General features: G+C 63.0%; 2 protein-coding genes across 4 annotated transcripts; both read right to left on the minus strand.

The window, feature by feature from the left end:
- Nucleotides 1–189: 189 nt before the first annotated feature.
- Nucleotides 190–8,968, minus strand: SCN4B (sodium voltage-gated channel beta subunit 4). 3 transcript variants are annotated; one of them, XM_075172680.1, is made up of 5 exons: nt 8,154–8,448; nt 4,568–4,731; nt 3,622–3,847; nt 3,212–3,341; nt 190–3,079 (listed from the first exon to the last, which is right to left on the minus strand). In XM_075172680.1, the coding sequence occupies exons 1-5, from the start codon at nt 8,194–8,196 to the stop codon at nt 2,986–2,988; spliced, it is 657 nt and encodes a 218-aa protein (XP_075028781.1). In that variant the 5' UTR covers nt 8,197–8,448; the 3' UTR covers nt 190–2,985. The 3 variants fall into 3 exon arrangements, with proteins under 3 accessions (XP_075028781.1, XP_075028780.1, XP_075028782.1); XM_075172679.1 differs by lacking the exon at nt 8,154–8,448 and adding an exon at nt 8,850–8,968 and having other exon boundaries at nt 201–3,079; XM_075172681.1 differs by lacking the exon at nt 8,154–8,448 and adding an exon at nt 5,131–5,181 and having other exon boundaries at nt 201–3,079.
- Nucleotides 8,969–14,604: 5,636 nt separating this feature from the next.
- On the minus strand, nt 14,605–21,118 carry SCN2B (sodium voltage-gated channel beta subunit 2). The gene is made up of 4 exons (XM_075172697.1): nt 20,912–21,118; nt 17,924–18,090; nt 17,223–17,433; nt 14,605–17,022 (listed from the first exon to the last, which is right to left on the minus strand). Exons 1-4 carry the CDS (start codon nt 20,979–20,981, stop codon nt 16,823–16,825), a joined length of 648 nt encoding a protein of 215 aa, XP_075028798.1. The 5' UTR covers nt 20,982–21,118; the 3' UTR covers nt 14,605–16,822.
- Nucleotides 21,119–22,039: the final 921 nt, after the last annotated feature.

Below are 22,039 nucleotides of genomic sequence, written 5' to 3' on the forward strand. Positions count from 1 at the left end.
GAGGGAGCAGCAGATGCAGGCAGAGCGGCGGCAGTCATCCGCCCAGGACACGCGGCTACAGAGAACAGACCCAGCCTGCGCTCGGCTCGCAAGGGAAACGCTGCTGCTCTTTGCCTCGGCCCAGGGCTTGCAGTGCGTGCCCCCGGGGTTCACGGTAAGCCTAAACAGATGCCCACAGCAACCCACACTAGAGCGAGTTTCTCTAGTAAACATAAACTTTATTTCATTCAAGGCAAAGCTAACTAAACCTCTACAGTGCAAAAATGTGCTGTAAGTCATCACACGGCATGTTGTACGCATGCCGTGTTTATTTGCAGGTATCTCCTATGTGTATTTCTATATGCTCATACACATCTGTGTCTGTCGCAGCACGCGCCTCCGGCAGGGCCTTCTCCCCCACATGCCCCGGGAAGCCTCTGCAGACCCCCAAAGCCCTTGTGACAGCAGGGACCCCGCAGGAGCTGGCACAAGCTCCCGAGCCAGCCCGCTCCCCCAGAGCCCCCTGCGCTGCATATAGCACCCGCACACATACGCATATAAAGAGAGTTACGTTTCAAAAACTGGTTATGGTGACTTTTTCCATCAAGCCAGAGGAGGAATCCATGCATAGTACAGCATTGCATATCCTGTGGTAAGTGGAACTGCGTCCAGATACCAGCCAAAAAAGGCCAGCAGGTTAGGACAGCTAAAAATAGTTCTTTAAAATCCCTTCCCTCACTGTCCTCTCCCATGGGAGGTCTCCTCCAAGGATGGGCTGGGGGGTCTCTTGGGGCAGCTGGGAGGTCTCGCGCCTTCCTGCCCAGACTCTCATGCGTGACAATGGTATGTTAACAATACGTTGCATTTACAGAGTGCCTTTCGCCCCAGGATCTCAGAGCACTTTGCAAAGCGATGCAGGGAGCCTCACACCTCCTGTGAGGTAGGTCAGATTTACCGTCCCCATTTTCCAGATAGGGAAACTGAAGCACAGAGAAGTCAAGTGATGCGCCTGAGGGTCCCACGGGTCCTCAGAGAGGGGACCAGGATCCCGGGGACCTGCCTCCCACTTGCCCGTCCAACCAGCAGCCAAGGAAACCTGCCTGGGGCCAGGTGCCTGTACCTGTCTCCTGTCCCAAACGCAGGGCCCCGCTCCAGTGGGTGCCCCCGAGCCCAGCCCGGGTGCGGCCAGCCGGCCGCGCACCCGGGCAAAGGCTGCAAGGTGCTCTCCGTACCACTGCCCCCACAAGCGGGCAGGTGGGGTCCGACCTCTCCCACAACAGTCTCCAGAGAAGGTAGCACCTAACCTTTCCTTGTTTGCCTTGCCCACCAAATCCTCGCCTACCTTCCACTCCAGCCCCTCTGTCGGGGTGCAAGCCCCCACAGCCGGGGAAGTCAGGGCTCAGCTTTGATTCCCAATTTCGAGTGGGGATGGGGGGGGCTGCCTGTCCTGCAGCTTCACTGACAGCCACCCACAAATACAGGAGAAATAGGGAACAAATCACATGGTAAAGGACATTGTCAACTTCAGTTGTAGGATCAGCTCATTCCCTTCATGTTTCACGTCCTGCTACAGCCCCTGGGAAGGGGGCTGGGTTGCCCGAGTCCCCGCTGCGGATACCCTACGCGAAGACCCTCTGGCTTGCTGTGGCACCCCTCATCTGAGGATCTCAAAGCACTTTACAAATGTTAGCCAAGGAAGCCTCACAACAACCCCTGTGAGGTAGAGCAGTATTATTATCCCCATTTTACAGATGGGGAAACTGAGGCATGGAGAGGCAGAGCGACTCGCCCAAGGTCACCCAGTGGGCCAGCGGCAGGCCCGGGAGCGGGCTGGCGCAGCCCGAGCCCGGCTCCCCTCGCCAGGGCTTGACTGTGCTCCCTCCCTGCATCGCGGATGGAGTGCCACAGTTCTCCTCGGGTGAAAGGGAAACGCAATCAGCCGTTTTCCCGCTGGAGTCCAATATAAAAAATAGCCGCGTAACGAGTTAAGCCTTGGCGAGTCAGCATCGAAAGCATCGCTGCTCTGAATGCCGAGCTTTAAAAAGAGGGGAGGAGGAGTAAGAGCAGCAGCAGCACAAACCCAGGGAGCACCTCCCAAGAAGGCTGGCTGCGGGAGAAGCCCCCCACTGCCCCCGGGGACCCTGCGCAGGGGCAAAGCGAGCGTGAAACGTGGAGCTTCACTCTGCCATGCTCCCGCCGCGGGCCAGCAGTGACCCTGGGACACAGCCAGCCCCGGCTGCTGGTCTCCCCAGCCCTGCCACGGGAGGAACCGAGGCATCTCGGGGCCAGCCTGCCCTGCGGGAGCACGGCAGCCAGCCCCCGCTGGGAAGAGATGACAGTCCTGACAGCAACAGGCCTTCCACTGATTCGGTTCTCAAGTGTGCTTAACAGGAGAGCTGAAGCCAAGCCCCCTTGCGACAGCCCTGCTTCCTCCCTTCCTCCCGTGCTTGCCCCAGGTGCCGGACCCAGGAGCCATGCGGCGAAGGCAGGAGCCTCTACCTCTACGGCGAGTTTCGTGCACCCTTGCTCTGCTCCAGGAACCTTCTGCGTGAGGCAATCCTCCCTCCCGCCCACTGCAGCTCGGCGTCGCCAGCGTTGGACGAGGCGCCCCAAGCTCCTCGCAGCCTCTACCCCCCAGGCACGCTGGGACTCCCCCCCCCGCCCCGGGAGCGCAGCGCAGGCGGCGCAGCACCTGCCCTGATGCAGACCAGGGTACTCCCCAACACCCGGCCCCTTCCCTGCCCGCCCCGCACCCTCTTGCCTTCGCTCAGAGCAGAGCAGGCGGCTCCCTCTGTCCCGGCGGCGTCCCAGTCCGAGTCCGCAAGAAGCTCCCGGGCCCCACGGCAGCTGAAGTCTTTTCTGAGAAGCAGTGCAGGTTGCAGGCACGTGTGTAAGAGAAACATGTCTCAAGCGTTGGCAGTTTGGAAAGAAAACAAAAGGGAAAGGCTCGTCCCCCTGCCCACCCTCCCCACCGCCGGGCAGGCCAGGGCTCGGGGCGCCGCTGCTTCATGCCTTTGGTGGTGCTTTTTGTTCCGCCTTGGAGCCGGCTAGGCCGTTCTCGGTGTTGTCGTTCCCCGACGAGCTCACGAGACATTCCTTCCTGGTGGAGAGCACACGGCCAGCTGACAGCCCCCGGCACCCCCCAGCCCCTCTCGCCGCAATCCCGGCCCCGTGCAGCCCTGCCCCTCGGCGGCACCCGCCGAAGGGTGCCGGGACCGGCACCCACACTCACTTCCCATCCTGAGTCTTCTTGATGATGAACAGGACAACCCTCTTGATGAGCATGAAGAGGATGAGGAGGCCGATGAGCCCCCCCACAACGCCCACGATGATGAGCGTCACAGTGTTGTCTGCCTCCACCACTGCAGGAGAGAAGGTGCTGAGGGGCCTCAGGAGGGGAGCAGGGAGCTCCCAGCCGCATGGCCCCCCCAGGAAAGCAGCAACGCCCTCCACCAGCCGCCGGCCCACAGCACAGGGGGGCACGAGGCCAAGCCTTGCCCTTCCGGGATGCCAACTACCTCCGAGAAGCCAGGACACCCCGCGCACTGCCACAACCATGAACCAAGGTGGGGTCAACCCGGGTTTGCATCCCCACTGCCCCAGTGCCACTCGCGGAGCACGGGACCCCTGGCTGGCACTTACTCTTCTGGACCACCATGAGGAAGATGGTGGCGTTGTGCTGCGCGTTCTTCTCCTTGGGGTTCTTGACGTGGCAGGTGTATCTCCCAGCATCGCTGAACTCCACATTCTTCAGGACAATGGAGATGTTGTTGTCCTTCCCAGTAGTCGAGCCGACGAACTCGACCCGTGGGTTGCGACCCACGAGGAAGGGCTCCGAGGCTTTGCTCTTTATCTTGCCGTGGTAAATCTGCAGAGGCAGGGAGGCAGGACGCGGGGTCAGCTGGGCTCCCGACAGCCCCAGGTGAGGGAAAGGCTCCAGTTCTCTTTCTGGCGCCCTCTGCACACACAGATAGGCAGCGTCCCGCCACACCCCATTGAAGCAGGAATGGCCGCGGAGGGGGACCTGACGCACAGCCCTCCGGGGAGGCAACAGATCAACCTGACTTGCCCTGCAGCAATGTTACAGACAGCGCAAAAGATGGGAGAACCCCAGGGCAAAGAGGGCCCCTTTGCTCTAGGGCCATCCGGGGCTGGCCAGCCTCGCGGACACCCCTGCTCTAAACCAGCCCTCCTGCGATGGAGTTGAAGAGCAGGATATTCCCAGCAGGAAGCAAATCTACCCCTGTAGTACTTCAGAGCAAGCGCAGGAGGAGAAAATTAAGCATACTTTGCCCGAAGTGCAGCCTTGCATCTGCACAGCCAATTTACAACCAATTTATGAAAAGAAATGAGCCCGTGGGCAGCAGAAAATCCAGACCAGCTTTGTGCCAAAAGCACATATGTGCCAGGGTACTTGAGTCACCCTATTTGCACGGCCCTGTCCCCCCAGAGCTGGAGACACTCGGAGGGACAGGCATCCTGCGAGAGGAGAAAGGGGACTCCTTGAGAACTGCAGTGCTGGTCTGCACCGTGGAAGTACAAACGGACCCGCCAGGAAAACAGAGGCAAAGCCCAGAGAGCCACCCACCATCTCTGTCGAGTTGAAATACCATGTGAAGACCAGGTCCTGAAAGCCTATGCAGGTGGTGAAGGTGCAGGGCAGCAGGACATTGGAGTTATTCAGAGCCATCACAGTGTTGGTCTTCCCCACTGACACCTCCAAGGCGAAGGCGACGGCAAAGACGTGCAAACCTGGCAGGGAGAGGGGAGGAGAGAGTAAGGACACGGCGCCAGTAGGCAGCCCAGCCTGCTGCAGCCCGGTCCTTCCCGGGGCTGTGATGCAGCCCAGCCTGCCGCAGGGCTCTGCTGCGGACGTGCACCCTCGGGGCAGATGGGGCAGGGAGGAGAAAGGTGCATCGGAGGCACCCCTTCTCCCCCCCTGCAGCCCGGCCTCTGGCTGGAGCATCAGCCGCAGTGGGGATCCCCTCCCAGGGAGCACGTGGGGGGCAGCAGGACTCAGCCATCGCCCCCCCTAGGTCCCGCTCCTGGCTCTGCCAGGGGCCCACGGCATCCTCCTCCTCCCCACCCACAGCACAGGGGGCACGAGCCCAGCTCTCCTCCCCTCCCAGAGCCCAGGGACGGGTTTGTTACCCCGTGTCCCCCTTGGCACGGCAGGCTGCCACGGCAGGAGCAAACCTTCCTGTCCCTGGCCTCGGGACAGCTCGGCAGAGAGAGGGGACCTGCTCCCGGAGGAAGGGCAAGGGCTGGCTGGCTGGCACCCAGAGAGACAGCGCGGATTCAGAGGAAACCGTAATATCACCACGAATAAAGTATGCAAATGAAAGCCCTGATTTGCATGCTATCCACAAGGCCTTCGGCTAAACCTTAAAGGGGGGAAAAAAAGCCCAAAGCAAAGCAGAGCGCTCTGTTCTTCAAGTCCGAGCGCTAATTAGCATTGCTGTCCTGGACGCCTGCCACTCCGCCCGTCCCCCCCCAGCCACCGGCTCCCTCAGCCAGCCAGCGCAGCGGGCTCCTTGCAGCGCCTGTGCGGACCTCCGGAGCGGCACCCCCGCACGCCTGCCTTGCAGAGAGCTTCCCCTCCCACTGTAGCTGGCAGATGACCTTCAAATTGCAGAACACCGCTCTCCCGCTCCTCTCCTCCCTGTTAGCAGGGAGAAATGCATCAAGGAGCAGGTACGAGCCCAGCTGCAAGAGCCGTGGGCGTGCCTGAAAGCTCCCGGGGTCCCACGCAGGGGACTGGCACTGCACCCCTGTGCACCGGGCTGGGCCAGCAGTGTCCACACCAACCCTTTTCTTGGGGGCACAGGGGTGCTTTGCTCTGGGCCAGGGAGCAGCCCCACCCGCCATCCCCATCACACGGGAGCCCTGACCTGCTTGTATGACGTGGTATGGCCAAGATGTGACACAACCCAGCAAAGCATGGTCCTCCCCTTCCCCAGCCCTCAGCCACCGAAGGGACCCAGCCATCCCTACAAAGCTTTCCCTTGGCACTCTGACAACCAAAACACAGGGGGGACAGCTCTTCCCAGAGCTACAAGCCGGTCCCCAGCTCCACTGACACCTTAACTTGGATACCCTGCCCTCAGCTTCAGATTCGCGTCTCTCTGCAGCCGCTTCAGCTGCTGATTTGTTCTCCCACGGATGCCCGTGCTAACAACTCCCCAGGCACGTCGCAGTGCAAGCCAAGCCCGAGAGCCCTGCATCCTGGGCTTCAGGCCCTGCTGCAGTGCTGCGTTGCAAGCACTGCAGGGAGGGAGTTATTTAACTTTACAAAGAAGCACTTTTCATTTTGCTTGAGAGGCTTTAGCTACCGTCCGGGAGTGGTTCCCACCAGATGGAGGTCTCCTGCAGTTGTCAGGCTCAGAGCCCAGCCCTGGGGATGCTACAGAGGGGACTGCACAGCCGGGAGTGTCCCAGGGGAATCATGCTGCTACCTGGAGTAAGACTTAGCGGAGGGATGCCTGGCTCGGCAGGTATGCCTGAGCAGGCAGGGTGCTGCAAGGGGACAGTTACAGGAAAGATGATTCCTTGCAGCTTGTAACACTTTTAATCCTGTCTGCCACCGTTACAACGTCAGGAACGTAACCTGAATTGAATGCGCGGGGTAAACGGAGGCTGATCTTGTTGCTGTCATGCGGTGGTCTCAGGAAGACGGAAGTGATACGTTACCACTAAATAAAGCACAGAGGAAAACACGTTGGGAGCCTGGAAGATTACTGACTGAACCTGCCACGCTAGCTGCCCTTACTTTTCCATATGCCCAAAGCTGCTTCACTTTGCAGCACCAGAGCCCCAACATTCAGCGCGCAGGGCAAGCCCCTCCTGGGGGCTCCAGGCTACCTCCATGCCTGCAGATACAAGCTTTCCCCAAGAGCCAGGGAAGGGGGACTGGGGAGCAGCCACTCTTGCTGCTGCCAGAGCCTTGGCTGCCTGCTCTTTGCTTTCGCAGAGGGTGAGCACCTGGGGCAAGCCCCACGATGAGGGGTCCCAGAGCCACCAGGCTACGTGCAGACCCAGCCCCAGTGAGAGCAGCGATCGCCCTCCAACCCAGGCCAGGGCCCAGAGCAAGCCTTTCCCCCGTGGGCTGCTGGCAGCCCCCCGCTTTTCCTGCAGCCCGTCAGGAACCCGGTCTGGGAACCACTGCCCTAATGGAAAGGGCACACGGGATTCACCTGAAAAGCCACAGGACGCCCCCACCATCTGTGAGAAAGCTGTTCCATAAAAACTTTCATTGCCCATAGAAGTCGATGGACCTCCTGGCACAGCCAGCAAGCCACGCCTGGCGGGCTGGCCAGGTTCCTCTCCACCAAGGTCAGAAGGGAGGAGCTCCCAGGCCACCCTGAGCCCAGGCACAATGTGCTCTGGGACAGGACACCGGGGCCAAGCCCTTCCTGCGGGCACCGATGGACGAAGCTGTGCTGTGGCTCCCTGGTGCAGCCAGGAGCCCACTGCCACTCCCTGGAGAGCACGGCATCCCCGAAACGCAGAGACACAGAGACACCTGCTCAAAAACTCTCCCCTTCCCACCTCCCCTTCCAGGCTCCCAGCCCACCTGAACGACCTGTGGGACAAGGTTCCCACCTCCACACCCTGGACCCCAGACCCGCAAGTGCCCTGGTCTCCAGCATCTCCGAGTCTCTCCTACCACCCCACTGCCAGCCCCCATGCTGAAAGCAGCTTGCGCTGCGTCTATCCGAGGAGGCACTTTCAACCAGGGACCAGCATCCAAATCCTGCAGGGAGTCAGGTACTTACATGTCTTTTCCTGTCTCCAGCTCACTTAAAACAAACTTAAGAACTACGCTCTCTAAAACGCCTCTCAAGGGAGTTTCCCAACAGCAAGTGCTGCAAAGGCAGCCCTTGGTTTCAGGCTCTCTCTGCCCGTCGACACGAGGATGACCTACACAAGCAGAAGTGTAGCCAGTGCGCGAGGGCTGATGCAGGTGGCTTGGAACCAGCCCCAGGGGCTGCAGCAGGGAGGCGACGGCTGCAAACTCCTTCCTCCACCCTGCAGCTGGGGGATCTCAGGCATCCCCGGACACAGGTCTGGGCGTCATGCTCCAAGCGGTGGCCCTGCAGTATGGGTTCATCCCTGCACTGGGGAGAAGCGCATGCAAATGGTTGTTTTACAAAATGAAGTGTAAAAAGAATGACCTGTGTCGGCGGGTGTGCTGGCGGTTGCGTTGAAGCAGTGCATTGCTTCCCTACGGCTATTTCCCTGGTTCACGTTAGCAGGCAGGTAGCAGCGGTCCCTGCTCACAGAGCAGCAGAGCGGAGCAGGGCAAAGCGGGATGCAGCCGCAGTGCTCACAGAAGAAAGCTCTGGCGATGTTAGCGACTGATGCAGGCAGGGCAGGGGGCTGGAGCCAGGACTTCAGAGTCCGCTCTCGGACTCGGCTGCGAAGTCACCTTGGACAAGTCACTTATCCTCAGTGCTTCGGACTCTCCGTCTGCAGAGCAGAGATAATTGCATTAGCGCCCGTGGACGGGAAATTCATCTGAGCAGCAGCGTCCGATTCCTTGCGGTGCAGGCGGGCCAGATGCAAAGCAGCTGAGCGCGAAGGGAGGGCGGCTTAGCGAGGGTCACCCCGCCTCGGGAAGACGAGGGGACGGCTGGAAGCCGAGGGCAGCTCGCGGTGCCACCGCGCACCGGGCTGCCGGAGGTGCCCGCTGGTCCCCAGGGCGCACCCCGGGGCAGGGGCCCCGCCGGAGAGCCGGGGCGCCAGCCGCGCCCGCTCCGCTCCGCTCCCGGGGGCGGCCGGCGGGGGGGTGCAGAAGGCCGGCGGTACCCGGGGAGGAGCGGGTCCCCGCAGCCCCCCGGCTGCCCGGTGCAGCCCCCCGCGCCCCTTACCCAGGAGCGCTGCCAGCAGGCGCGGCGCGGCGCGGCGGCGGGCGGCGGGCGAGCCCAGGGCCATGGCTGCGGCGCGGAGCGGGGCGGCGCGGTCCGTGCTGGCCCGCAGCGGCCCGGCTCTGGCCGCCCCCGCGGAGGGCGAGCGGCGCCGGGCGGGGCCGCGCCGGGCGGGGCCGCGCTGCGCCCTCCTCCGCGCTCCTCCGCGCCCCCCGCGCCCCCCCGCGCTCCTCCGCGCCCCCCCCCCGCTCCTCCGCGCCGCGCATCCTCCCGCCGCACCTCCCGCCCGCCCGCGGGGGGCGCGGCCCGGGCTGCCCCGCCGCGTCCCCTGCACACCCCGACATGTCCTCCCCGCACTCGGGCCAGCACGTCGCCCTCGCACGCCCCCGGGCCAGCCCAGCTCCCCAGCCCCGGCGGCTGCCCCTTTTCCTGCCCTCCCGCGGGGTTTGGCCCCGGCATCGATGGCGTGCCCGCGGCTGGTGCCTCCGAGCGAGGTGCTGGGGTGAGCCGCAGCGGGGCGGCAGCAGGGACCGCAGGGTGGGCTCGGGGGAAAGCTGCCGGCGGGGATGGCCCGGGAACGCCGGGCGGGTGATGCCCCGCGGCCAGCTTTGCAAAGGGGCAAGGCACCACTACGGCTGGTGGCTGCCCCTGCCGCTGCCGGGAGGACAGCAAAACAGGCCGAGGCTGGGCTCAGCTCTCGTTCGGTGCACCTCAGCAGGGCGACAGCACCCGTCTCGCCACCCTCCGTCCCCATGTAGCTACCAGCACCCCTCTAGCCCCAAGGCACACACCAGACAGCTCTGCAGCAACAGATAGGGACAGAGAGCCGGACGCCGATGGGCAAGGCTGCGGGGGAAATACGCCTGGCGCCAAAGAGAACACTCTGAAAACTTGTTTTTCTCACCGTGAGCTTGTTCCGGGATAATTGGCTGCACATACAGTGAGTTCACATCTCCACAACCTTTTCCTCACCGTCACATCCATTAGACCTAGCCTTCAGCAAACCACATCCAAAAAGGTGGAGGTAGGGACTCTGCTAATGAAGGCCTCCGATGATGCGGTGTGCAACGATAGAGCTTTACCTTTGCCCCCAGGACCATTAGACAAGCAGACTCCTGTGCAGAGCAGCAGTTTGCTGGAGGTGATGCATTCTGAGATCAGGCATGGCGGGAAGGGGGAGGAGGTGCTGCCGCACTCACAGTGCAGGAACAGCACTGACCGTTTCTCCGGGCTGTGGTCCTTGCTGGCACAAGGCACGCGTCCTGGCAAAGCTCACCCCAAGGGGCCGGGCGAGGCTGTACCTTCTTTGCTGGGTACAACACTACAGCGTGGCTTCCCCGGACAGGATTGATTATTTTCGGGTGTGAAAGCAGCTCACCGCAGCGGTGCTGCCTAGGGCCCTGCCTGCATGTCTGGGGTGCCACGGCTTGTCAGCTCCAGGGCACTTTGAGAGACTCCTCAGCCCCACTCCAGCCCCCTTTGCAGCTCAGCCTCCTTCCCACCTGGCCAGGAGCATGAAGCAGGAGGGAAGAGGGAAAGCCGGAGGTTTCACAGGGCACAGGGGCATCCCAGGGGACCCCGAGAGGATGCCAGCAGTGCCTGCGGGTTGAGGAACTAGGGCTGCAGAACTGGCAACAGAGACAGGAAAAGTACAGGCAGAGCGGGCTGGGCAGCGCTGGCAGCCGGCGCTGCGGGAGCGACGTGGAGAGTACTGCTGATGCAGCAGAAGGTGTCTCGGCGGGCAGCTGTGATGGATACGGCTAGGTGATGAGTACGGCTTGGTGATGGATACGGCTCGGTGAGCGGAGCCGCAGGCACTGGCGACCAGGCAAGCGGTGTGCTGAGACAGGAGGAGGAGCGCTGCATCTGCTGGAGCCTTGCTAATTGTGGGCAGGGGGGGCACACCTCCGAGGAGCAGCTCGGCAGAGAGGTGCGGAGGGGTGCAGGGATGCTTGTCATCCCTGCAAGGGTGCATGATGGCTGCTAGGTGCCAAAAAGCCCGTGCTGGGGGCCTCTGGGCCACAGTTACGGGGGGGGCAGGGGAGGCAGGGGGGGCAGATGAGCCTGAGGCTGGACCCTCCAGCATCCTGCGAGCAGGACCGCAGAGACCTGCAGCATTGAGGACCTGAAACAATAACACCCATGCCCTGGTACAGGGAAAGGCCATTACGTGTGGAGGACTCCTTCCCAGGATGCTCAGGTGTCTGTCAAGTTTGCTTCCAAAAAGGTGGGTAAAGTTGGGATGGGTTTGGCCAAACTGCCATTGTGAATCCCCCCAGCAGAGCCCTAAATCCTTTTGGAGGCAGGGAGGTTGGGAAGAGCAGCACCACCCAGCTGGGAGGGTTGGCCAGTAAATACAAAGGGGCTCCTGCGGGCACTGGCACAAACCACGTGCTGGGCAGGGGGGTACCCAGCTTCTTCCACGACGACATGCCCCTGCGGCCATTATCTCCCCGCTGAGCATCTCTGCAGAGGCAGGGCTCCGCATGCCCTACCGGGGAGAGGCAGCGAGCCTGGCGCCGTGCTGCCCGCTGCCGCTGCACGCCCGGGGCCAGCCGTGCCCTCCAGGCCGCGCGGCCCTAGGGCTCGGAGCAGGACGCTGCCTGTCACTGGAGCCTGATGGAGCTGTCACACTTGGCAGCTCTGGTCGGTCTCCTCGGCTGACTGATCTCATGAGACATCTGCCGCTGCCGTGGGCCTGGGAAAGGCTCTGCTCTCCCGCAGCCTGGCCTCGGTGAGCGGTGTGTGCCGTGGCCGGGAAGGGCACTCACGGCAGCTGGCCCTGGGATTTTGGCATGATGCTGAGATGTCCGGCATGGGACCCGGGAATACTGCGGCTCAGCGGAAACTTGTTTTGCTGAGTCCAGCACAAGGCTGCTGTGTCTGGTTTCAGGGAAGGCGAGCACCCTCTGCTCGGACGCTGTCACCTCCTGGGGGGGACAGGAAGAAGGGCTCAGGGGTCCTGCCAGCTGGCTTGCCGCCTGCCGGGGGGGTCACAGTGGCTGCCAGGTCCCTGTGCACGCCTCACTCCCTCTCACCTTGCACTAGTGGAGCTGGGAGGGTTAAAATGCCAAGCTGCTCTCTGAGGAGGGCTTTTGCTTCCCTCCACGTGGGTACCGAGCGGGGTAGGGCTGAGCAGAGCAGTTGGGCTGCAGCCTCCCAGCTCAATGCAGCAGGCGCTGTGCTGGCCCCGGCTGCCCTGGCGCATCTTGCCGGGGGCAGCCCCAGCCCCACGCCCGGCAGCAACGCGAGGACAGCCCCAGCCCCCTCCCAAACCTCCCAGAGCCAGGGGACACGGGGCTCCCAGACCAGGAGCAGGCAGAGTCCTCCTGCCAATGGAGGAGGTGGTGACGCGGGAACAGAGCTTCCCATCAGCACCTTATATTTACTGCAAGGTCCTCTGGCTGTGACCTTTAAAAGACAAGGTGGCCTGGCAGCCCGGGAGCTGGCAGCGGGCAGGAGGCACTCGCAGTGATCAGACACTCTGCAGGACCGTCCCGGCTGGGCCAGGCACGCCGGGCTGGGAGCTGAGCGAGAGGTCCCGGGCACGCAGACTGCGGGTGAGTGCTTGGCTGCCTTTGTCATTCTCAGCCCTCCCTTGCCTGCAGCTCTCCCTCCAAGCGATGCTTTCCCCTCTCCCTGCCTCCCTCTCCCTGCGCAGAGCCGTCCTGCCCGCTGCCTCCTCAGCGCCCGCCAGCAGAGCTGGCTGCCCGCCGGCGCGGGCAGCTTCCTTGCCCCCTTTCACGGGCCCTTTAATACAAGCAGGGAAACAGGAGCAGTGTCCCCCGGCAGCCACTGCAGAGGCATCTGCAAGAAACACGGAGGCAACTGTCCTGTGTCCCAGGAGAAAGTTTCTTCTTGACCCGGCACAGCCTGAGGCCACCTCTGCCGGACCCTCCCTAGCCCCAGCTCCGGCTCTCCCGTGCTGCCCTTCACAGCCCTCAGCTCCCCGAATTTCACTGCCCGGGGCTGCCCCCTTTTCCAGGTCCCCCCTCATTACTTCCCGGCCCCGCGTGCAGGGCAGGCAGGCTGCAGGAGGCATCGCAGCCACAGCGGCTCTGGGCGTCCACCGAGGCACCCCAGCGGTACCCCGTGGCTCTCTGCACAGCACTGAGCAGAGGTCTCCCCAGCACAGGGAGGGCCCTCCGCCATCTCCCCACCCGCCCTCTTGCTCTTCAACACCTCTAATCCACCTGGTCCAAGGACATTTATGTGGTCTGCAAAAGTGGCCGTCCCTGGTTCTGGAGGATCTGTGAAGCCCCAGCACTGGGGGGGTAGCAGTCACCGCCCTCGGTCCGCTGCGGTGATGAAAACTCACCCTTGTCGTGTCCCGCGGGGCTCTCCTCCACGATCGCACAGTGCCTGCCTTCCTCGAGAGTTTCTTGCCAGCAAGCCTCCTAGAGGCGTCCCCGACCTAGCAACCTGTGGGTCCCCCGTCCCCTTTGCCTATGGCTATATTCAAGCCTCCGCCAGGCTGACTCCTTCTGAAGCTGGGTGGGTAGATAGCCGCGCACCCTCCTCCAGAGAGCCGCTCCTTTCTGCACAGCGAAGCTGTTCCCTGCCATGGACCAGGTACAGATTGCAGCCTGGCTGGGCTGTACCCCCCAGCACCAGCCCAGCCGCTGTAGGACTGTGGACGGTGTCAGCGGAGCTTTGGAGGTGATTTTCGTGCCCTTCCTCCAGGGAGGGAGAGGTGCCTGCGGGCAGCTGGGAATTTTCTGCAGAGTTAGCCCCGCGGGCACATGGCGAGGTGTGCAGGGCGCAGCGCCCGGGCCAGGCAGGCGGCACGTGGAAGGGCTGAGACTGCTGGTGCTGCTCACCGTCACCCTCTGCTCAGAGCAGCAGTGGGCTGGGTGAGGTGGGGAGCGGGTGAGGCAGGGCAGGCAGGCAGGGTTAGCCCAGGAAAGAGGTCGTCTCCGTACGTGCGTAGGGGCGGTGCGCTGGCCAGACCTTGCTTGTGCGCGGATTTGGGATGCGCAGGCATTCGGCGGCCCAGGTTGAAAGGCAGCTGGAAGAGGCACGACGGAGGGCAGCTGTCAGAGCTCCCCTCACCCTCGTGTCTCCACGATGGGTAAATTGATGGATGTACCTATTAACTGTGCCCCAGTTGCGCCGTGCCACTCTGGTGCCTCCACAGAGCGTTGCTGGATTGCTAAGTCGGACAGCAGCCTGGTTACGGGTGTCAATCACCCGGCACGTGCCCTGGGCTCTGCTGGAGCCTGCCGAGCCTTACCTGCCGTGCCTCGAGCAGCCACCGTCCCCGGCTCTCTGTGGAGCAGAGGTGGGGAAGTCGGCAGGGCGCAGCTCCCCATAGCACAGCTGGAGCTGCCGCAGTGCGTGCAGAGCACCCCTGAAATCTCGGTGCACGAAGGCTCAGGCAGCACCGGCCGCTCTCCCACCCCCAGCACTGCCCTGCCTGCACCTGGCTCTGCGTCAGCTCCCGGGGACTGAGCTGTGGCAGCGCAGGGTGCCCTGGGCTCCCTCCACACCCAAAGCAAACCTGCTGCCACAGTGGGACCGAGCTCCGGGCACACAGGAGCCTTTTCATGCCCCCGCACAGGCAGAGCAGAGATGAGGGACCCTGTCCTGCCCCTCCAGCAGGCAGCAGCACAAAAGCATCGAGTGCAAAGTCTGCGTTTTGTTGTTCTTTTGTTTGTTGTCCAAAGAGCAATAAAAACATCCTACACTCATCAGAGTGTTTGGCAAAAGAAACCCATCAGAAGGCGCAAACCCAAAACTATAGTCATGACCGATAACAGCGCCTCCTCTGTATATATATGTATTTGTAGAGGTTTTCTCTGTTGTGTACAGCTATGTACATACAGATGCATTGGCAAGTTGCAATCCAAGAATAGTGCATGAAAGAAATGAAAGGCAGATGCAGGACTGGTCATGTGCAACCGTCAGAGGCCTTTGGCCGCAAAGTTGCCAGCTCAGTCCCGCGTGGAGCCGCTTACAGCCCAGCTTCGAGCAGCAGGCGGGCCCGGGAACCAGCCTTGCGGCTGGCTCCCCACCAGCACTGTACGGGAAATCCATCCGGCGTGGGGGTGCACGGGGGCAGGCAGCCTCCGCCCAGCCCTGCCCGGGCAGGAAAGCCCATGGGAGCGGGGGAAGCCACATGGCGAGACACGGCGCATTCCTGCTGCAGACGGGAAGGGGAGTGGTGCAGAGCCCAGCGAGGTGGAGGGGGCACACGGGGCTGGGGCAGAAAGCGATGGGGGCAGAGCAGGGAGCGCACGGCCGTCCCTTCATCCCTGGGGCCTGAGAGCACTGCCCACAGCGCTGCCGGGACGGCACCCACGCAGGGACGCCGCAGCGCTGGGCGGCGCGTGGTGTGGCCAAGTTCTCCCTTCTCCCCTGGCAGTGCTGCTCGTGGGCGACAGAGGACTGTCGTCACTGGGCCCTGGGCAGTGTCCCCCGGGGCTCCGTGCACTGCCCCCTCCTGCCTGCCATGGGAGAGAAAAGCCCGGGCATGGTGCCCCAGGGGACACTTCCCCGGGTCGTTTCCCTGTCTGACCCACAAGAGGCCCCAGGGCGAGCTCCCCGCGTGCTCCAGCCAGCACAGCTCACCTGCCAGGTCTGGTGCAGGAGGCGAGGGGCTTGCCCAAGGCCAGGCGGCGAGCCCGAGGCAGGCAGGACCGCTGGTTCCCAACCCTGGGGCTCACCGCATCCTCCTGCACCGCAGCGGGGTGGGACCAGCCGGGATCGCCGCTCGCTCACGCCTGCCCTCGCCCCTCCCAAAGCTGCCCGGGCCGCTGCTAATAACGAACTGCAGAGCACGCAGGGCAGCTCCTGGGGTGCGCCGAGGGAGCTGCCGCAAGCGGGGCAGGCGCTGGACCATGGACGGGGCTGAGGCAGGCGGCAGCCGGCAGCCGGCACTGCGAGGCCCGCGGCTGGGCAGGCTGGCAGTGCATGGCCGTGGCAGTTGCAGATTGTGCAGTGCTCTGCAGGGAGGCTGAAGGAGGCAGTCTCAGCATCACAGGGTTGCTCGGGGGTGACAGAACTGTCTTGCCTCTGGGCCCACGGTTGTGCCCAGACCTTCCAAGCAAGCGCCCGAAAACTCCTCTTTCTCCCAGGAGCTCTTTGTCCTTAGCAGCCGCACCCCGCCGCTCCCCACCACCTCGGTCTGGCAGAACATTTTCCGTTAGAATTACCCTCCCCAAGAACGAAACGAGCACAAAAAAGCCAGCCCAGCACCTTTCGCTGAGATGCCCAGGCCCAAAAATAGCCCGAGAGGCAGAAGGGTACATCTGTTCCACACCAGGAGCCATTAGCGGCTCCAAAAACCAGCAAAGCTCAGAGACAGCGTGTGGGCTAATGGTCATTACCCAGCCATCGGCTTCTGAGCAGGCTGGGACAGTCCCCGAGGAGCACGAGCTTCTTGTTGCAGCACCCTCAGCACTGGCACACAGGACTTGCAAGGAGGAGACGGGCAGCTATCGGGGATCCCTCGGGGATGGGTACGGCAGTACCCAGGCTCTGGGCACAGCAGGAGCGCCGCGGGGGCGAGACGCGGCCCCGAGGGCAGACAGCTGCCGGCCGCTGGCCCCTGCTCTCTTTTCCCAGTGGGACAGGGTGCAGACATCTGGGCACGGGCTGCCCGGCCCCACTCTGCCCCTCCTGGCACTCCCTGCTCCAGCCCCTCCGTGCGTGGGGACCGCGGTCTTCCCTCCTCTCACCAACACCTCCCCACGGCCCCACACAGTGCTCTGGCACTCAGGACGTGCCCAGCAGGAGCAGGGGACAAGCCAGTCCCAGCTCAGCCTCAGGTGCAGCCTTGATGCACTTCAGCGACCCTCCCCTCCCCTGCGGCCAGGCTCTGGGGACCTTCTTCTCTCCGTGCCCTGCTCCAGGCTGGGTTGGGTATTTAGATGGAAGGAGGGATGCTCTGGGGAGACAGAAATCCTTGCTCTGGGAAGCACATCAAGGGGGTCACGCTGTACAGGGGTGAAGAGGGAGGGGTGGGCAGGGGAGTGTTACTTGGTGCCCTCGTCCGGGTTGCCTTCGCCGTCTGTCTTGCCTTCCTCCTCCGTCTTCTGGTCGTCCGTGTTCAGCCTCTGCTGCTTTTTCCGGCGCACGCATTTCACCACCATCAGCACCAGGATCACCACGGCCAAGAAGCCACCTACAGAGGCGCCCACGATGACAGCCACTGTCGAGTCGTGCTTTGGGGGCTCTGGGGAGACAGGGCACGGGCTCAGGGCATGCAGCCACCACCCAGGGCAGCCAGCGGGAGCAACAGGGAACAGGCAGGGCTTGCTCCCACCGCCGGGGAGCAAACCCTGCACATGCAACGCAGGGTGAAGGCAGCGCACAGGGCGGAGCAGAGAGCCAGCCAGCACCCATGGGTGCCCGGCAGCAGAGGGGACCACTTACCTTTGGTGAGCACCTTCAGGCTGATGCTGGCGTGGCCCCGCTGCCGGTCCGGGGGGTTCAGGACATAGCAATTGTAGGTGCCCTCGTCCTCCAGCTGCACATTCTTGAGGGTGAAGGACACGTCGTACTTGGTGGGGTTCCCAGTGAACTCCACCCGGTTCCCAAAGCGGTCCAGCTGCTTATTCATGATCTTCATCCGGAACTGCAGGAACTGGGCAGCCCGCATGGGAGAGGAGGTGAGACAGTGTTTGGGACCCTGCGCGCTCACCTTCCCTGGCCAGGCATCCCCCTCCCCTGTGCGTACTGCCCCGGGCACGTGCCCACGCGGCACTCTGGCCCTTGAGCGGGGCAGCGCCCGCTCAGCTCCGCGGGCGGCAGGGTCCCCGCTCGGCTCCGGCTGCCACAGTGGCCAGGGTCAGGGTCACCTCACAGCGCCTCTCCCCACTCACGCCTGCCTGTCCTGCCACATCAGGGCAGCTGCCCGACCACTGGCTCTTTACAGTCGGTTGCTAATTCTCCCTCTGGCAGAGGAGGGCCAGATAGCAGGAGCGCACATAAGAAGAAGCCTCAGGACCCCAAGGAATGCACACGACTCGATGAGCTTAGAGGTCTTTTCCAAGCTGAATGATTCTATGATTCTATGACCACTTCAAGCTGGTCCCAGGACCTCTCAGCAGATCCCCAGCCCCGGCGAGACTCACCAGCTCCTCAGAGCAGTTCGTGCACTCCTGGTACGTCCAGTTGAGGGAGAACTGCTTGTTCTCCACCTTGTAGCAGGAGTTGAAGGTGCAGGAGAGCTTCACGGAGGAGCCGTTCAAAGCATTGATGGTGGCGGGAGCCATGACCTCCATGCCCAATCCCGTGGGCGCTGCCGCAAGCACAGAGAGCAAGAGCAGAGAGGCAGACGAGTTAGAAAGGGGGCACAAGCAGCTATCCTGCTGGCTGAGCTGGTCTCCCCATCCCACCCTGCACACCGGCTGGCTGCACAGAGCTCACCCTGGGGCCTGGGACTGCCTTTCAGGCACGTCCATGCACAGACCACGCTGTGGCCAGCGAGGACCAGGGTTCCCCTGCGCAGCAGTGACAGGGGACAAGGGGGGAACAGCCCCAGCCCTGGCACCATCCCTTGGCCCTGCTCCGCAAGGGCTGATGACCCCTCTCTGCCATGCCTGCCCTGATTGTGCCCAGCGCTAAATTCTGCGGACTCCAGGCAAGCCCTGCTCCTTGTCACTTAAACAAGGCTTTCCTGCTGCAGAATCGATAACGCTATGCACAGGGCTGAATGCACCATCAGCATGCAGGGCTCAGCGCCACGCCCGCGGAGAAATTTATGGCTGTGCTCATCAGATTTCATTCCTGGCAGGACGCATTACAGCGGCGAGGGCTGGGATCTGCCGGGGCCAGCCCCTGGGGGCTGCAGGGGGAATGCAGATGCTCCCCCCTCCCAGTGGTGTTCACGCAAAGATTCTCTAGCTGGGAATGACCGGGTCAAGATCTCAGTTGCTCCTGGGGGGACAAGGCCAGTCCCTCCACCTGGCCTCGCTGTGGCAGAGAAACGGGGGCATGACCCAGTGCAGCTCGCAGGGCAGGACAGCTCACCCGGGGCACGGGCAGGGATGAGGTGTCTGTGCCCTGCTCCCTCTTCCACTCCTTTCCTGCAGCTCCCCTAGTCTGCTGGCTGCCCCAGCAGCACCCAAAAGCCAGTGCCTGCATCCAGCACGTTCTCCCCAGCCTGCAAAGGGGAGGGTGCGCACGCCGAGATGGGCTCCTGTGCAGCCAACCAGCTGCAAACTCTAAGGCTAAGCCCCAAGAAGCACAGGGACGGAGAGCCCTGGAAGGACTGCTGGGAAGGACAAGACTGTGAAGCGGGGCTGAGGCACCCCACAAGGCAGGGACAGCTTTTCCGATCACCTCACCTCTCCCCTTTGGCTGCTGCTCTTTGCTCTCAAACCTTCTTCCTGAAGTGCTCCTGAGTCCAGCCCTCTGGCCAAGCTGGATGCATGTCAAGGCTGCTCCGCTGGCTAATCCACTCCGTCTGCAAGCAGGGCAGGAAAGGGGCCAGGCTCTGCAGCCAGGGAAAAGAGGCTTTTCCAAGTTGCAGATATGGCTGTTTCGAGCCACAGGTCTTGCTGCAAGGTGCAAACCAGCAGCATCCTGAAGCCAGCTCTCTGGGGGCAGAGGGGTGTCCTCCAGGTATGGCCAAGGCCCTGGGGACGGCTCCCTGCTCATGCTGGCAGCCGAGCAACCGTGGTGAACACCCTCCATCCAGCCGTGGCGCAGGGAGGGCTCCCCACAGGGTGCCGGGAGGCAGGGATGCGGAGAGCTGGCGCATAGGGATGAGCATCCAAGGAAGGAAGAAGCGTCCAGGCCCGAGCTGGTGTCCCAGCCTTGCTGCCCCATCGCAGCCCACCCCCTTAGACGCTTTCAAGAAAACCTTGTAGGGGTGGGAGAGAAGAGCTGGGAGCCTGCCTGTCCCAGGAGGCCCCTTCACAGACCCAGCCCAGCAGGTCTGCTTGGAGGGGTCCCTGCACAGAGGCACTGGCTTGAGTGCCCGGCGGCCCTCGCACTATGACCTGTGGGCCCGCGGTTGGGTGGCGCGGCATTGTGCTCCGTCCTCAGGGTGCCCCAGGGTTCTGCAGAGGGCTGAGATGCCACCAGGAGCTCTCCCAGGCTTTGCAGCGATGGGGCAGCCCTGGCCAGGGCTTTGCCCCGCCACCTGGTATGGCAGGACCGTACCGCAGCCAGAGGGTCCTCGCAGGCAGCCAGCACGTGATAGGCACGGGCCCCGGGAGCACCTTTGTGCGCGGGTCCAAACTCTGCCACTGCCCCGGGCACCCAGCACCGGGGGACAAGAGAGGGGGGGGAAGAAACCGCTAAAATCCCTGGGACCGACCGTCCAGGCTGCGTCCTTCGGCGCTGCGCACGCTCCCAGACACTCTGTCACACTACGCCCTGGACTCAGGGCTCGGGAGGTAAAATTACACGCAGCCTCTAAAGTAGACCTTGCTGGGCTTTCTATCCTCCATTTCCCAGCCTCTCTCTGAAAGCAAAGGCAGCCCACCAGGAGCTCCAGGACAGCGTGAACAGCACTTCAAAGGGGTGATGCGTTCCCGTTTCCAATCGATATAGACCCAAACCTGCTGACACACACTGCTGGCTCCAGGGCAGGGCAGAAATACAGAGACCACAGTTCCCCCCACCCCACGCAGTGCCGTCAGCCCAGAGCCCGCCGCCCCAGCAGCCAGCCGCAAACCAAAGCACGGTCGCCAGCCACCCGCAGCCCACCAGCCACCGCCTTCCCAGCGAGGCAAAGCCAGAACTGCCCCCTCTCCCCACTGCAGCCCACACCCCTGCCTGGCATGCAAACAGCCTTGCACTCAGACAAAACCTCCAGCAAGCAGGACGCACAGCTTTTTTAAGAGAAGATGCACTTGCAACATACCCCCCAACCTGCCTAAAAGCAGGTCACCCTGGCTGGCGGGTTTCAGCAGGGTGCATATCGGACCACCTCCGTCCCCGTCCCTGCGGCACAGCATCTCTCGCTGGCTCGCTGCTTCCCCGGGGACAGGAGGGGCTTCTCGGGGCTGGGATGTGGGGAGGGGGCTCCTGGCCAGAGAGGGTGCTTCTCCCCAGCCTGGGTGCTCTCCCCTGGCAGCCGTGTGCATGCAAGGGGTCAAGTCGACACTTACCCAGCGAGAGGAGCAAGCTGAGGCCAGTGAGGAACAAGGTGGGCTGCAGGAGCCAAGCTTCCGGGCTCATTTTGAAGGACTTTTGTGTATGGAGAGGACCTGGTGTTGGTGTGGATTTTGGTGGTGGTGGTTTGCTTTTTTCGAACGGCCGGGTTATTTGCAGGTGACATATAACATTAGAGCTGCTTTATTTCCACAGCCCAATATGGCTGGCTGGAGTGGTGCTGGATCGAAAAAATCAGTAAATGCTATGGTTGGTGGATTTCAGCAGGGGAAGTGGGAGGGCAGAAAAATTTTCCCCTGAACAGAAGGCGAACGCTCCTGGTGCTCCCGCTCCGTGGTCTGGTCGTGGGCTGTGTCGCAGAGAGTCTCCGGCAGCATGCTGAGCCCAGGGCAGCCGAGGAGCAGACTTCTGCTGGGATTCCCTCTGGCTGTGCAAACTTGCTGTTGGAGCAAGCAGCGCTCAGGGCTCCTCTTCCCCACGGGAGGCCAGGAGCCCAGGGGCTCGGCCAGTGCCCCGCAGCGCAGACCTGACTCTGAAGGTTCCCGTGGCCCCTGCAGCCCCCTGATTTCAGTGGGGCCATGCAGATGTGTCACCTCTACCCTGCTGGAGGCTGGCGACCCAGCCCTGTTTGCGCCGTTCACAGCAGCAGTTCCCACTCTCGAGGGCCCAGGAACATCAGAAATGCCCTCCCGAAGCCAGGCAGAGAGCAGAGGGACTGATCTGACCTGGGAAGAGCAGAGGGTCCCAAGAAGGCAGCCTGCACAGCAGCCTGGCCAGTGTGCCCAGGAGGAGGCACAGCCAAGGCAGGCAGCCTGCAGCGGGTAGAAGCGTGCCCGGTGTGCCTGCCAGCTCCCATGCTGATGCGAGGGCAGCCCCCTTGCTTCCCAGGGATGCCAGATTCTGCCGGCACCTTCCCCAGCAGCATGCTATCCCAGGGCAATGCCCTCTCTTCCTCCAGCCCTCGGGATGGGGAGGCTCTGCCCAGCAGTAGCAGAGCTGGAGAAGGTCTTTGGTCCCCTTCGCACCATCCGTCAAGGAAGCTTTTGGGCCACGGACTCCGAGCCTGGATTCAGGCTGCAGAGACCAGTGCAGGAAGGAGACGACGTGTGACCTCGTGGAGACCA

This window comes from Calonectris borealis, chromosome 24, assembly GCF_964195595.1.
Source record: "Calonectris borealis chromosome 24, bCalBor7.hap1.2, whole genome shotgun sequence".
Classification (NCBI taxonomy): domain Eukaryota; kingdom Metazoa; phylum Chordata; class Aves; order Procellariiformes; family Procellariidae; genus Calonectris; species Calonectris borealis.